The sequence below is a fragment of the Tursiops truncatus genome, chromosome 1 (genome assembly GCF_011762595.2).
Source record: "Tursiops truncatus isolate mTurTru1 chromosome 1, mTurTru1.mat.Y, whole genome shotgun sequence".
Lineage (NCBI taxonomy): Eukaryota > Metazoa > Chordata > Mammalia > Artiodactyla > Delphinidae > Tursiops > Tursiops truncatus.
This window is the reverse complement of record NC_047034.1, coordinates 72113747-72127974: the sequence shown is the minus strand read 5'-3', so window position 1 is coordinate 72127974 and position 14228 is coordinate 72113747. Positions and strand designations below refer to the sequence as shown.

General features: G+C 50.2%; 2 protein-coding genes and 1 long non-coding RNA gene across 12 annotated transcripts; 1 reads left to right on the top strand and 2 right to left on the bottom strand.

Annotated features, from left to right (window-relative positions):
* Positions 1-75: 75 nt before the first annotated feature.
* Positions 76-4822, bottom strand: SCAMP3 (secretory carrier membrane protein 3). Its single transcript, XM_004315602.4, has 9 exons — positions 4249-4822; positions 3837-3914; positions 3059-3181; positions 2852-2972; positions 2277-2405; positions 1672-1831; positions 1461-1562; positions 820-937; positions 76-541 (listed from the first exon to the last, which is right to left on the bottom strand). The coding sequence occupies exons 1-9, from the start codon at positions 4312-4314 to the stop codon at positions 395-397; spliced, it is 1044 nt and encodes a 347-aa protein (XP_004315650.1). The 5' UTR covers positions 4315-4822; the 3' UTR covers positions 76-394.
* LOC141279008 (uncharacterized) lies at positions 4647-6978 on the top strand. The gene is made up of 3 exons (XR_012332679.1): positions 4647-4688; positions 4787-4852; positions 6867-6978. It is a non-coding gene; the product is annotated as an uncharacterized lncRNA (long non-coding RNA).
* Positions 4968-14183, bottom strand: CLK2 (CDC like kinase 2). 10 transcript variants are annotated; one of them, XM_019933670.3, is made up of 13 exons: positions 14027-14182; positions 12250-12419; positions 11290-11515; positions 10513-10600; positions 10093-10159; positions 9801-9950; positions 8826-8992; positions 7505-7599; positions 6733-6862; positions 6546-6628; positions 6309-6388; positions 6036-6126; positions 4968-5500 (listed from the first exon to the last, which is right to left on the bottom strand). In XM_019933670.3, exons 2-13 carry the CDS (start codon positions 12417-12419, stop codon positions 5315-5317), a joined length of 1533 nt encoding a protein of 510 aa, XP_019789229.1. In that variant the 5' UTR covers positions 14027-14182; the 3' UTR covers positions 4968-5314. The 10 variants fall into 10 exon arrangements, with proteins under 10 accessions (XP_019789229.1, XP_019789219.1, XP_019789233.1 ...); XM_019933660.3 differs by having other exon boundaries at positions 11290-11518; positions 14027-14181; XM_019933674.3 differs by having other exon boundaries at positions 9801-9917; positions 11290-11518; positions 14027-14181.
* Positions 14184-14228: the final 45 nt, after the last annotated feature.

Sequence of the window (14228 nt, the reverse complement as noted above, 5' to 3'; positions counted from 1 at the left end):
CTGCTTCCATTCTAGTCTCCTCCACTTTCTCTTCCATAAGGCCTAGTTCCCATTAAAATTCCGGAAACGGCGTGATTTGTGTTCCAGTTCCACTTTCTTTTTATTTAAATAACCGAAGCAACAGCCTTGGCACAGCAGAAGGAATCTGGGTTGGGGTGTGTAGAGGTGGCAGCAGTGTGGCCTGATTGGGGGAAGGGGAGTGGGAGGGAAGCAGTGACTGGGTCACACTGGGCTCCCCACACCCTTAAGTCAGGTTCAGCAGTCATGGCTGTGGGACTGGGGGCACTATAGTGAAGACATCAAGTAGTGACGTCTCATCAAGTCCCAGAGACCTCAGGGATGGGGGCTAGGTCACCTCCCCTAAGTGGCAGGGCCAGGGCATCCCAGTTAGGGGTCATGGTGCCCGGAAGGCATTTTCGGCAGCCCCAGCGGCTGCATTGGCGGCTGCGGTTCGCACCGCAGGGTTGGAGAAGACACCAGCTGCAAATTCTTGCTGGGCTTTCTGAAAGCTGGCACCTGTGCGGCGGTACAAGGAGTGGATCTGCAAGTAGAGGCACAGACTTTACAGCATGTTCTGGCCACTGTTACCCCACTCCAATCTAACGCCATCACCACCACTCACCAGCCTGCAGCTCTAGCTTTTCCCTCGTGGCTCCCTACCAACCCACACCCACACATAGCCCACAACACCCGCCTCCCAGGTCCATTAGCTGAGAACCCATCCATCAGCCTGGCCCTCCTCAGTTGCTCCTGAATGTTCCACCCATGCCCCTAGGGACACATGATCTCACTCTCCTGGCCCCATCTACAGCCCCTCACCCGCTTTAGCATCACAATTCCCAGCACGGCAATGCCAGTGAAGAACAGGGCAACCAGCAGCATGAGCACAGCTACAGCTGTGTTGGCCTTCAGCACCACCAGAGCAGAGATCCAGCCACTGTAAGGAGGGGAAAGTATGTGGAAGTGAAGAGGGGCTGCTCACAGCTGGGTCTCTGTCCCCCCAGCTTCTCTGCTGGTTATGTCTTCCCACCAGGGGCCGTTTTCCTGTCAGTCTGGCAGCTTGCCATGCACTGCAATCCCAAACTACACCTACTCTCTTCACAGTTTAATCCCAGCTTCTGAACGATCAGCTCCCAGCTCTCCAAGATCTTCCAGACATCCTCACTCCAAACAGACCTTTCTGTTGAGGATTCTTCCTCTTCTCCAACCATGGTTACACATGTCTCCTCCAGGAAGCCTCTTCAGATTGACCACAGCCATCTTTCCCTTAATCTATGTCTGTTGAGAGTTGTGTCTGGGCTCTCTATCATGGAGGACATCTTGTCTCTCTGGTTAAATTAGCACCTCCCAAGGATAAAAACCATTTCCTTTTTCTGAACAACTCCTATGCCAGTACCCAAGGCTGACTTGGTCTACAGGAGTGGGAGGAAGGGGTGAACGTAGATGGCAGCCTCACAGACCTGAACCCCCAACCTGGGATGCCAATGGCCTGGAGGACAAACAGAACATCCTGGACGAAGAAAATGAAGAAGAAAACGAAGAAATTGAATGAACTGTCACTCCTGCAAAGAGAAAGAAAGGGAAGTGTAGGCAAAGAATTAGGGTTGGAGAAGCAGAATGGGACCCATCCAAGTCCCCTCCCTTTCCACCATCCCCACTCCCCCTTCTTACCGGAAAGCCTTATACATGGGGCGGTACCAACAGACGAAGGAGCAGGGGGTGAAAAGGAGGATCCAGAGGATAGAGAGCCCAAAGCCTGAGCCATTGCTGGTCTCCACACAGAAGCTGGCCAGGCAGGCAAGAAAATTCAGGAGAAGAGCCAGAGTGCTGCCTAAGGGTTAGAGGAACAGGATGATGGGTCAGTGAAAGCTCCTTTCCCTAGAAGCCCACCCCACAGCCCTCACCAAATGTGGCAGACTAAGGAGAGGAAGGCGGCTTCTGCCTTCACTGGATCCTCAGTAGGGGAGACAGAACTAGCAAATCTCAATCATGTGTGATCCCCTCGGCAAAGACATTTAAAGGATTCAGAATACATTTATGCATAAGGACAGGGGGAAGGGGGAGAGGGCAAGAACATACATTTGCTAGAAGGCTGGAGAATAATTTCTAAATACTATAAAAGGAGTAATCCAGGAAGATTCCTGGAGAAATGAGCCTTAAACTCAAATGCTGAGGATAGGTGAAGTGTCTAGTTCTGGGTGAGTGGGCTCCAGGAAAAGAAAGATGTACAAGTTACTACCTGTACTTTTCCTTCAAAAAGGCTTCTCACTACTCACACATCCAGAGGTAGTACATGGTGGATACTGTCTTCTGAAATTCTTGGGGGATCTCCATGGAGATATCCTGGAAAAAGCAGGGCTGAACTGGGCAAAAAGAAGGTAGAGGGGGCCAATTGTTCTGTCGAGCTGTAAGGCACAAAAAGAGCAGGAGGATCTCACAAGTGAGACAGAAACCAACAAATCACTCCCCCTTCCTTTCACCTCCGGGTCCTCTCTTCTGTTTCCAATTTGAGGGTTCAAAGAAACAAGGGCAAGTAGCAAAAGTTATGTTAGTACTGAGTGTTTATTATGACTTACAATTTCTAAGCACTGTGCCTAGCATTTTGTATAGATGGCTTTGTTTAACCCTCATAAAAATCCTGTCAAACAGGTACAAACATTATTCTCATTTTACAAGTGAGGAAACTGAGGCACTCAAGATTAAATAACTTGCCTGAGAGCTCACCCTTAACAAGACATAGCACCCAAATTCAAACTCAGCAGTCTGGCTCCAGTGCCCATGCTCTGAGGTCCTTTTTTGAGACTTCGAACCTGTCAGATGCCCTCCCCAACCCTATCAAGGATCCACTTACTAGCTGTGCCCCCGAGGGCAGCATGCTGGAGTTCTCGCTCCCTCCGGTCCAACTCCTCTGCCTTCCGGTTGAGCTCCTCCTGCTTCTTTAGCAGCTCAGCTGTGGCTGCTGCAGCTGAAGCCTGACCAGTATGAGCAGAGGGCAATGTGAGTCCTGAACCCCAGGGCTGGCCCCTTTCCTCAACCCCTACCCATACACCCCCTTTACCTGGGTGCTGTAGGAGCCATAGTTCTTGGGTTCTGTGGGGCTGAGCTTTCTTGAAGACTGCAAAGGGGGAGCTGAGGGTGGAGCTATCGGAACAGGGGCAGGAGGCTCATAGCTTGGTGGTGGCTGTTGAGTTTGGAAAAAACCTTAGGGATCATCTAGTCCTTCATAACACAGGAATCTAGAGTCTACCTGAATACCTTTAGACCTAGAACTCATTACCTAAGGTGGCAGCCCCTCCCCCTGTTGTTAGAAAGCTAGTTCTTCTGTTTGTATCAGAAAACTCTTTTACAACCTGCAGCAGCCCTCATAACCCCTCACATCGAGTTCCTTACCCAGGACTCAAAGCACTAATCTACCGTATCAACCTCCTTACACTTTTAAAAACTCTTACCTTTTTCTATTGCAGTGAGACAAACAGGTCTAGTCTTCTTCAACCCTTGTTTTCTAACTGTATACCTAAACATAGTGTGTTTTCTCCGCAACTCCAACCGGCCCCATCCCTTTTCTTCTTCAAAAAAGGCTCCCCAGACAGGGCCTTCATCAGGCCCTGCCAGACTCTAGGTCCTCCCAAGACTGACATTTAGAGCTCAAACCGATGGATCCTTGGCCTTAGTGTCTTTAGAAGGATTAGGCATCCCATGGCAGACTGGCCTCTCTCAGGGAGCTAAGATCACGGTGTTTCTTCCTTTGCGTGCAAAAACGTCCCCTATACCCCAACAAAGTGGGCCTGTTAGCATACCCTACCCTTCCTCACCCAGCCGTGCTCCCGGAATCTCACCTCCCGAGTTTCAAAAGGGTTGTAGACGTCAAGCGTGGCATGGTGCGTGCTGGGTCGGTGCTGGATCACAGCTGGGTCCTGTGGGCAAAGATCTGGGGCTCAGCCGGCACCTGGTACCTCTGGGGTAACTCACAGGGGCCTCTTCTCAATTGCTGTGGCTCCAAGGACTGCAGCTTGGGGGCCACGCTGTTGTCCCCATATTTGCCCCCAATCCTTCACGCCACACTGCTAGTACCAGCTCCTTAAGGGGCAGGGCCCGCCCCCCCAGGATGCTCACTGGTTTGGAGTAGTCGTCACTCCCACGTGGCGGCCCTTCCTCGGATCAAATGTCACGAACGGGAATACAAGTTAGCCCGACCCTCTAGACTCGAGAAATCACCCCAGCTGCCCCAAAGAGGCCGGCGCAAGTCACCTGAAAGGGGTTGTCAAGCTCGCCGGGCTCGGCGAAGGGGTTTCCACCGTCTCTGCTTTGAGCCATGTTTGCAACTTCGGCTTGGGCCGCCCCCTGCCCTCCACGCCCCTGCCGCGGCAGTGGCGGCGGCAGTGGCTCTCAGAGCTCCCTCCGCTCCTCTGTGCACGGATTGGCTTTACACACCGGAAGGGTCACAAGGATCCCCGCAGCACCAGGAGGGCTGCGCCTGCGTCTCGGTCAAAGGCAAAGAAGGAAGTGCCCCACGTGACACCTCTAACTCAGTCTCGGTCGCCAAGTACCGCCCCTTCCCCACGTGACTTCCCTCTATTAACGAACTACACCTCCCAGCAGGCCTCGCGTCAGAATCCCGGTCCCCCCTAGTCTTCCGAGACATACGACCGGGGTCTTCCGACCGGTGGTGGTAGTCTCCCAGGAACCCAGTTGAGCAAATTTTTTTATCTGGATTTCTGGCTCTATCCTGGGGCCCAGCCTAAGAGCTACAGTAATCGAACCTCCTTCCCAAACCATATCATTCCAGATAACCCTTCTCACCGTCAAGAAATGTTACCCACCCATCATTCTCCTCCCGAGACAAACTGGACAGGTAAACTGGTAACCTGACTAGTTAACTTTAGAGGATAAGACGGGGCTCCCTTCGTTGCCAATCTTCTCATCCCTCCACCCCAGCACCCCCAAACCTCAAATTCCAGGGATGGGGGTCAGATGAAGCACGTCATTTTATTTCACAAAGACTGTACAAAATTCCTTATAAAACATGGGATAGATGCCATCTGGTTACCTCATTCTGCCCCCATCCAACTCATCTGTGAAGGGGCAAGTGAGGGTGGGAAGAGTGTGAGATGGAATAGCATTATGTACAAGGCAGGGGTTGAAGCAATAGGTCCAAGTTCTTTCATATTTACACTATTTCACATATTCACAGGTACATAGGGAGCCAGTAGGAAGAAGTGGGCTCCGGCTCTGTTCTCTTGTATAAAAAAGCACCAGTGTCCTGGACTGGACACCCACTGCTGTTAGAGTGGCAGAGGGGCCCAGGGCCTGATCGTCACCGACTGATATCCCGACTGGAGTCCCACAACTTGGCGTTAGGTGGCTCAGCCCGAAGGCGGGCGAAGAAAGGGTGTTGAAGGGCTTCGCCCAAGGTCAGCCGCTTAGCAGGTTCATACTCTAGCATGCTTTCAATCAGATCGAAGAGCTGGTGGTGTTCCTCTGCCTCTGAGGTCAGATACCGCTGGTGGTGGAGGGCAGGAAAAAGGTGAGGCACGATGCCTTACAAACCCTGCGTTCTTCACGGCCCTAGATTTCAATCCTGAAGGACCACAGCTCTGCTTGCTACCATTATGAATGACCACACCGTGACCATTTCTGATGTCACAGCTCACCCTACCTTCCCACTAGCACAATTATTCCTTCATACTCTTTGAAAGTTCTACTTGTATATCCTTGTCAACTTCATGAATCTTCTTTAGCTCGTCAATAAAACGTAACCTCTTCAAAGGTAGTTTATTCTTTTTTGCCTGACCTAAAGAATCCAGGACATTGCTTTCATCTCTGGTTGGCTCAAGAAAAACATGGCTGTCTAACCTCATTCCCTCCATAAAACCACTCCCTCTTATCTCTCTTCTATCAACAAAAGATGTCTTCTTTCAGTTTTCCTCCCCTTCTTTCCTAACCCTCTGCTTGTGAAATGCATTCCAGGGGCAAAACACCTTAAGAAGGAAGTGACCTCTGGGTGGTGGGCACAATTTATTCCCAGCCCGGCTCACCCGAAGTGGTTTGCAGTTTTCTCGAACGTAGCGCCCAGCTGATGTGTTCTCATCCCAATCCAGGCGACCCCGATAAAAATATTTCTGCTTCCTAGAGGGGAAGGGGGAAGTTGAGGAATCAGGAGGTTCCTCTTGTTGTGGGATGATTCCCTTATTCCCTCAAGAGTAGCTGAGGGGAGGGCAGGTGTCAAAGAAAAAAGAAAATGATGTGATAGAGACCAATTTTGTGGAGAGAAAAGGAAAAGGGTTAAGTCCCTCCCACTCGAGGTTCACCTTGTCTTTCGGATCATCCGGGAAGGGATAGGACCCAAGATCCTTTCCATCATGGCTAGATGTTCTCTGTTGTCATGGGTCTGGGAAACAAAGACAGAACTGAGCATGGGACCGAGAGGCGATGCTGAGGTCTAGCCGCCAAGAAGATAAGCAATGTGGAGTGAGCAGGCAGCTCCTCAGCAGACAAGGAAATTAGGTAGAATACCTAGTGGTCATATAAAACACCCCACCACTTACTTGGAAGAGGGTGAAGCCAACATAGTATTCGAAGATGATGCAGCCTATACTCCACACATCACAAGGCTGAGACCAGCCCAACTCTGGGTAGGAATGGGAAGGAAAAGGTACTATGAGGCTCAGGGGGCCCTATCCTCACCACCACACCCCCTCACATACTTGGACAACCTTGTCCTTCCCCCCTTACCGAGAATGACCTCCGGTGCTCGGTAATGGCGGGTGGAGACAATGGTACTATGGTGTTCATGGTCAAAGGTGGCACTGCCAAAGTCTACCACCCGCACAGCTGTGCTCTTCACACTGCGCTCATCTCGCTTCTAGGAGCAAAGCAGGAAGAACATGAACCTCTGCACCGAGACTGAGAATGAACAGACCGAGCTTCTACCACTATTCTCTAAAGTACTTCTGAGCCTTAAAAAAACAACTTTGACCTCCTGCCTGCTCCCACACATGCCTTCTGCTTTACAGCCGCCCCCACAGCCAGCAGACTACTTTAGGAGTGGGGGAGGAAGAAGATTTTGGAATAACTGGAATAGCATGCAAATCTCTATGCATCCGAAGAGTATACCCAAGTGACTAGTGTACAGTTATTTCTCAAAATATATAGCAGGTAGCAAAGTGAGGAATAGCATCCTTAGCTGAGATCTCCATGATCTCCAGTTAGTCAGTGGAGATGAGCTTTCCTTACAGAAAGAAAAGGAAGCCCAAACCAAGAACCTTGAAAGCATTTTCACTCTACTGGGAAGTTAACTGAGGTTCTTTCTCCAAATTCTCTTCCAGTTTAAGTCTTGTATTTCTCCCCTTCCATCTATTCTGGTACTACAGTTTTACTCAGTCAGAGCCAGAGCAGAAAATGTGGGAGAAAGAAGTAAAAGGGAGGACAGAAAGGGCTAAGAGAAAGGCAAAGTGGCATGGCCACCTGTGCCCACTCGCCAAGGGGTGGACCCTGTCCATCTTACCTTCTCTAGGTTGTAGGTGAGTTCGTAGTCTGAATTCACAAACAGAATATTTTCAGGCTTGAGGTCCGTATGTGTCAGCTTGTTATCATGGAGGACTGCAGGGGAGAAGGCCAGGTCAGGGTTGGTCCAGGTGGCCAGAGCTAACTGGTACCAGCTGACCCCAGGCTTGGTCACCTAGCTCAAAGCTGGTGAGAAGGCAGGTCCAGAAGCACTAAGCTGCTCTCTGCTCTACATCCAAATGAAATGCCTAGTCTAAGAAGCCCTGTACTTATTTAATTTTTGAATTTTATTTATTTTTTATACAGCAGGTTCTTATTAGTAATCTGTTTTATACACATTAGTGTATATATGTCAATCCTAGTCTCCCAATTCATCCCACCACCACCACCCCTGCCACTTTCCCCCCTTCGTGTCCATACGTTTGTTCTCTATATCTGTGTCTCCATTTCTGCCCTGCAAACTGGTTCATCTGTACCATTTTCTAGATTCCACATATATGCATTAATATACAATATTTGTTTTTCTCCTTCTGACTTACTTCACTCTGTATGACAGTTTCTAGGTCCATCCACGTCAGAAGCCCTACACTTATTAACATCAGATATACATGTACTTCTCAACCAATGTATAAAGATGGCTTGCTACGGGTTGGTTTTTTTTTTTTTTTTTTTTGCCACACCAAGTGACATGCGGGATCTTAGTTCCCCAACCAGGGATCGAACCCGCACCCCCTGCAGTGGAAGAATGGAGTCTTAACCACTGGACCACCACGGAAGTCCCTATGGGTTGCATTTTTGCACTGACTTTGACATGCGTCTATCTGACTCCTGTGAATTCAACTCTGTGAAACTGTACTGTTATGAAGACTCAAGACAAAGTATGTACTAGTCCCTACCTGGCCCCTTGGGTGCACTACTCCCTGCTCCCGCCTGGTTTGCTGGGAACAGAGAGCATTCTCAGCTCAGACAAATGTAAACCTCTAGCTCGAGGAATCTTTTTGTCTCTTTGAGCTTGCTGCCTGACTTCAACTTTCCCAAGGAAGGGGAATAAAGGAAAAAAGAGGTAATTAGGTGCTTTGACTTCAAACACTTTCTCTTCCAGCTCCTGCTAGGTTGAATGTGGAGTAAGAGTAATCAGTGATGGTAAGGACATCAGTGAAGAAGTTAAGTCAGAAGAGAAAGATGTCAACATGATAGTGAATAAAAGAACTGCAGATAATTGAGTTGACTGTTTAGGGGCTTCAGCAGTGCACAACTGAGACAGAAGAGGTCCAATGGAGGGAGGGGCTGCCCCAGAGTCCACCTCGGCCCGCCCCACTCACACTTGACGGCCTGGCACAGCTGGAAGGCCATGTGGCGCACTTGGTGGATGGGGTAGGGCAGGTAGTTGTTGTCTTTGAGGAAATCGAAGGTGCTAAGGCCCAGAAGCTCAAAGGAGATACACATGTGGCCATGGTAGTCAAACCAGTCAAACATCTGGACACAGAGGCTGGGAAGAGAGATGGGGGAAGGGGGATGTCTGATGAGCTCCCATCTGCCCACCACCCCTCCAACAAAGAGGGACTGCATAGCTGTTGATTCCACATACTTGTATAAAAACATGCCAGCTATTACCACCAAGAAAATTCAGTTCAGCTACGCAATGGCCTTTCTTGCAGACCCAAGGAGAGAAGTACTACCTGTGAAACTTCAAACCATTTTCCTGCAACGTTTTAAATAGTTAAAAAAAGTTCTACTTGCTGAGGAGCTGCCAAGCGCCAGGCTTCAGTGTGGACCGTAAATTGTCAAACTGCCACTTCTGCATTCTGACCCCAACTCCCGCTCCTGAAATTCACTCACCATCAGCCATCATTGGGCCCATGTTTATACCTACTTATGTCTTTGCTTAATACTCTTATTCTACATTTGGATTATGGAATGTGTGTGATCAGAAAAATTACACATAAATGTCTGTGGCTTCATTAGCATAGTTCTAGGTATTAAAAGCACAACTAATTTTTTGATGAAAATGTTCTCAGTCTCAGGGCCATTTCCAGGGCATATCCCTACTGAGGCCATCTTGGGTCGGAGCCAAACTTCAGAGCAATCTAACTGCCCTGAAAACAACGGGAAAGAATTAGAGAATGTCACAGACCCTCCCTTCCTGCCCTAATGTTCTACTACTCTAAGATGATGAACAAAAGATGGATGGATGAGAAGGTCTACAACTCCCCTGCCTGTCTAGTCCAGGTCGGGAAGGTTTTCCTGTGTAGGGGTGGAGCCTCTCAGACTCCCCACATACTCCTTCACTCACTTACTTCTTGTTGTCAGGGTCCTTCTCATTGATTTTCTCCAGCACATTGATTTCAAGTCGAGCTGCTTCCTTGTACTTTTCCACATTTTTAATGATCTTCAGGGCAACTCGAGCTCCGCCCCTATAGGATGGCAGGAGAGGCTTTTGCTGGAATCTCAAGAACATCTCAGATTGAACAGGGCTGCCTGGGGATTAAGATATCCTACCTATGGTTCATTAGCAAAAAAGCCCCAGATAACCCTCGCTATCTCTTTATGGCTACCAGGTGTGGAGTACAGAGGGGGGCTGACAGTTACCTGCGATGGTCAACACATTGTACAACTCGGCCGAAGGTCCCCTCTCCCAAGGTGCTTACAATTTCATCTGAAATGAAAAAGAGCAGGGTCGGGGAGAGGGAGGGAGAGAAGGTGGGGAATGAGCTGAGTTCGAAGAAAAAAGGGTACAGCAACCTGGGGTGAGGAGATGAAGGAAGGGGGAACAGATACAGATGGTCACAGGGGAAGAAAACCCCTGCATGATTCCCACCACCTTTAACCCAGGGGCCATGAGAGCTGGGAGTGGACAGCAGAGGTCAATTCTCAACAGCAACTCAAACCACCCAGATAAACAACACCACTGAGAAAAGGCAAAAGAGGCTGTGACTTGGGTTGGCTTGGGACGTTAGGATGGCTATGGGACCATTACAGGCTATAGGATTGTTACGATTTGGCTTGTACATCGCTCTTGTAGCCAGTCCCCGACGTGGTAGATGAGGTGGCCCTCAGCGTCGTCCTCTACACTCTTGGCTCTCCGGCTGCTGTGCTGCTGTCGGGGGGCGGGGGGGGTCGGAGCAAGCCAGGTGTCGGAGCGGGGGCCGGAGGGAGGCGGGGTGGGTGGTGGAGGGGTCACCGGTCACAGGCGCCCAGCCAGGGGGGACAGACGATGATGGGGGACAGTGGAAGGGAACACGTCAGATGCAGTAAGGCGGATCGGGGTGAGAAGAGAGAGCGGCGCATAATCCCAAGTCCCCAAACCCATAATGGGAACGGGGAGAGGCACGGGCAGAGCAGAGAAGTGGTGTCGTTGCCAATGTCACCCACAACCCCATGCTCTACACGATGCCCTTCCAGGCGGACACAGGTCTCCCCTTGCCCCCACCCAAGCCCACCTGCTGACGGGGCCATGGAGTCCATGGGGGAGAAAGGCAGTTCACAAGCAAGGTCCCCATTAGAAAGTGGAGGCCTTGTGGGGTGGAGGAGCTGCTCCCAACACAATAAGCCCAGCATGCCAGGGAGGGCACTGGGGTTCACAAATGCTCTGTGCCCATCAATCTCCAAAGCAGATTCCAGGGCCCTCCAAGAGTCGGAGAGCTTCCAAGAGAGTAGACAGACTCAGCGCCCACCTTAGTGTTCATGCCCCAAATGCTCAGATGAGAACAAGGATACTTCTCACTTACCAGGGTCCCAGAGGGCTGAAGAAGAGTGGGGAGGGGAAGGGCCTGGGCTGACACTCACCGAAGATGAGCGGCTGAATGTCCGGCTGCGCCGCCTCCGCCGTCTGTGCTTCCTACGGCTGCTGCGCTGGCTGCGGTAACTGCTGTTCTCCCGATGATATTCGTAGGAATGCCGGTAGTCTGTGTCATAGTAGGCTTCTCCCCGATCCCGGCTGTAGTCGTTGCGCCTGTAGCTGCCACAGTATCGCCGGTCATACGCCCTCCGGTCGGATGAACGATCATCATAGCTGCTGTTGGACAACAAACACCCATTAAGTGCATCTGTTTAGGCCACATTCCTTGTCATACCATGTAACAAAGTCCTCCCTCACCGAGGACAAGGAGTATCACTAGAAAAGTTGCTCTCACACACTCAAGTCTCTCTGTGAGGACCAAGGCCCAGGGCAGTGAAGTAACTAAGCACAGAGGAGGATGCCCACACCTGCAAATCACCAAAACCTCTGAAAACACCAGCAGAACAACTCCCTCTGAGGGCCTCCTCTTCCCCTCCAGTGATGTAATCAAGAGTCATTTCTTTTTTGAGCTATTCCTGACTGATATCCAGCTTTGCTCCAAACTATCCCTAACCCATCCCTCCCACTGAACATGCTGCTAAGTTATTAAAACCATGGAGACCTAACTTTGTCTTGTCTATTAGCTCATTAGTTACCTCTAGCCCCTAGTCCTTTGCACTTGCTTTCCCTTTGTCTGGGACACTTCTCTTGTCTTTCAGACAAGCTTAGATGTCACATTTCCTTGAACTACACATCCTGCCGACCAAACCTGTTGGATTCTTCCTCAGCCCCTTACTATATACTTCCTCTGTGATAAGACTCTTAACACCACAGTGTAAATAGGTTATTTTGTTATCCGTTTTGAGCATCACCTTCCACCAGCTACTTAGCTTGAAACCAATAAATCTTTGTTGAATAAACGAATAAGTGAGTGGGCCAAGTGTGAGTTTCTCTTCCTGAAGGCTCACCTCCGGGAACGGACATGGTAGCTGTCTTCTCGTCGGCGCCGCCGTGTCCGGTCACTGCTGCTTGACCAGGAGCGGCTTCTTCGTCTCTTATGCTTTCGGCTCCGATAGTGTTCGTGGTAACTCCCCCGGCTGCCTCTCTCTGAAGAGTGGTACCTTCGAGGATGAGGCATCTGGAAGGGAAGGAAAAGTAGCAATAGTGGGGCGAGCTCTGAGTTTTCAGAAGTCCCCTCCGAGGACTGGCTGCTCCTGAGATGCTAAGCTGCTTTCTGCTCTTCAATTTCTACTTTTTTTTTTAACCATTCACAACTTCCTCAGTCTTCCTCTGTGCTTACAATTCCTCCTTAATGGAGTATATATATTCACCTACTAACTCTAGCTAAAAACTTTAGGACTCTTCCCCCGCCCTCAGCTCATTGTTCTATTCTGATTTTCCTCAAACATGCCTTCATGAAGACATTCAGGTCTGGGCCACAGCTCATTACAGTTGAGACTGTAACTGAAGAAGACTGCAACAGTTCATCATTGGCCGGTATCTAGGATAGATCTGTGCCATGCTAAGTTCCTCATAACTCAACAAAATAATGCTGTACTACAGACTATTACCACAAATGTTTTACAATCATTAAAAGTGTATCTTATCTCCCCAAATAGGCCATCCATGTCCTGAAGGCAGGAATCCAGTTTCCCAGGTTTCTACATATAGTTGTATAAACCAAATATAAGCAAGTTACAGGGATCTGGGTCTGGCCCCTTGAACTATCTTAATCATTTCTCACATCACTGGCCAAATCCCCCTTGAGTGGTTTTAAATACATGTGGCTCCAAGCTGCAGTCAGCTTCCCATCCAGCCCCTCCCCTTTTGTGCTTACTAAGTACAGAATAACTGGTTTTTAATTAATATCAGCACCAGTTGGCTAAAAGCTGGCCACCTTCTGGTTATTGGAATTGGAATGGCATGGTGCACAATCCTTTTTTTCCTTCAAGGAAAGAATCAGAGGGTCATCACTGTCACAATCCAGGAAGATGAGAAGAGGAGGGCAGAGAGCAATTAAATAGGCCCGGGGACAGAAGTCTTGTTAGGTGGGGTAGGATTAGGTGTGGAAAAGGCATGACTCCAACATCTGGCTCCTATTCTGAGCTACTTCTCAAATTGAGGAGGGTGGCATTTGATTCATTCCTGGCCTAACAGGGCTTGTAGGAAACCAAGAAGATGCAAGCACAAGACTCTCCCAGGTAATCCAATCTTGCTTAGCACAGCCCCACAAATGTCATCTCACCATATACATACTGCCACCAAAGTCCCTCACTGGCTGTCCTTCTCCACATTCCCCCAAGGATCTCCAGCCTGCAACCTTTCTCAACTTGTGCATCTTTTTTTTTCTCTTTCTCACTCAGAAAATCCAGAAATAACTCCTAGGGTAAAACTCTTTCCATATCCTCCAAGTGACACGGTGGTGTCTTTCCCCTCTCCGGCTTTGGTCCAACTTTGATATTCTGCTCTTTCTCATCTCTGGAACCACTCCTATCCGTACTTCACCACTCCTTCTCCTACTTTGATCCCTCCCAACTTCCCCACCTGTCTTCCAGAATACATCTAGGGCAGGTCGACCTTCCATCTCATCTTCCTACTCCTCACCTCTGCCACTTTCCAGTTCTCAGCCCTCCCCCTCTCCTAATTTCGCCCAGACTCCTTGCCCCCAATCCAATCTTCTTCCCGCCCGCCCTGCGGTCGCCATCTTTCCGCGCGGCCCCGCGGCCCGCCAGCCCGCGCGCTCACCGTTCTGGCGGCGAGGCCCGTGCGCTTGTCCCACAGGAAGTCCGTGATGGCGGCGGCACTGAGGCCGGAGTCCCGGCACCCCCGCGGCGACGAAGTGCGGCTCCACCCCCCTAACCCGAGACCCTGGGACCTCCCGCCTAGTTCCCGGCCTCCGCTCCAGTCCCGCCCGCCCCGGCTCCGTCCCCGCCCCCAGGATCCGCTT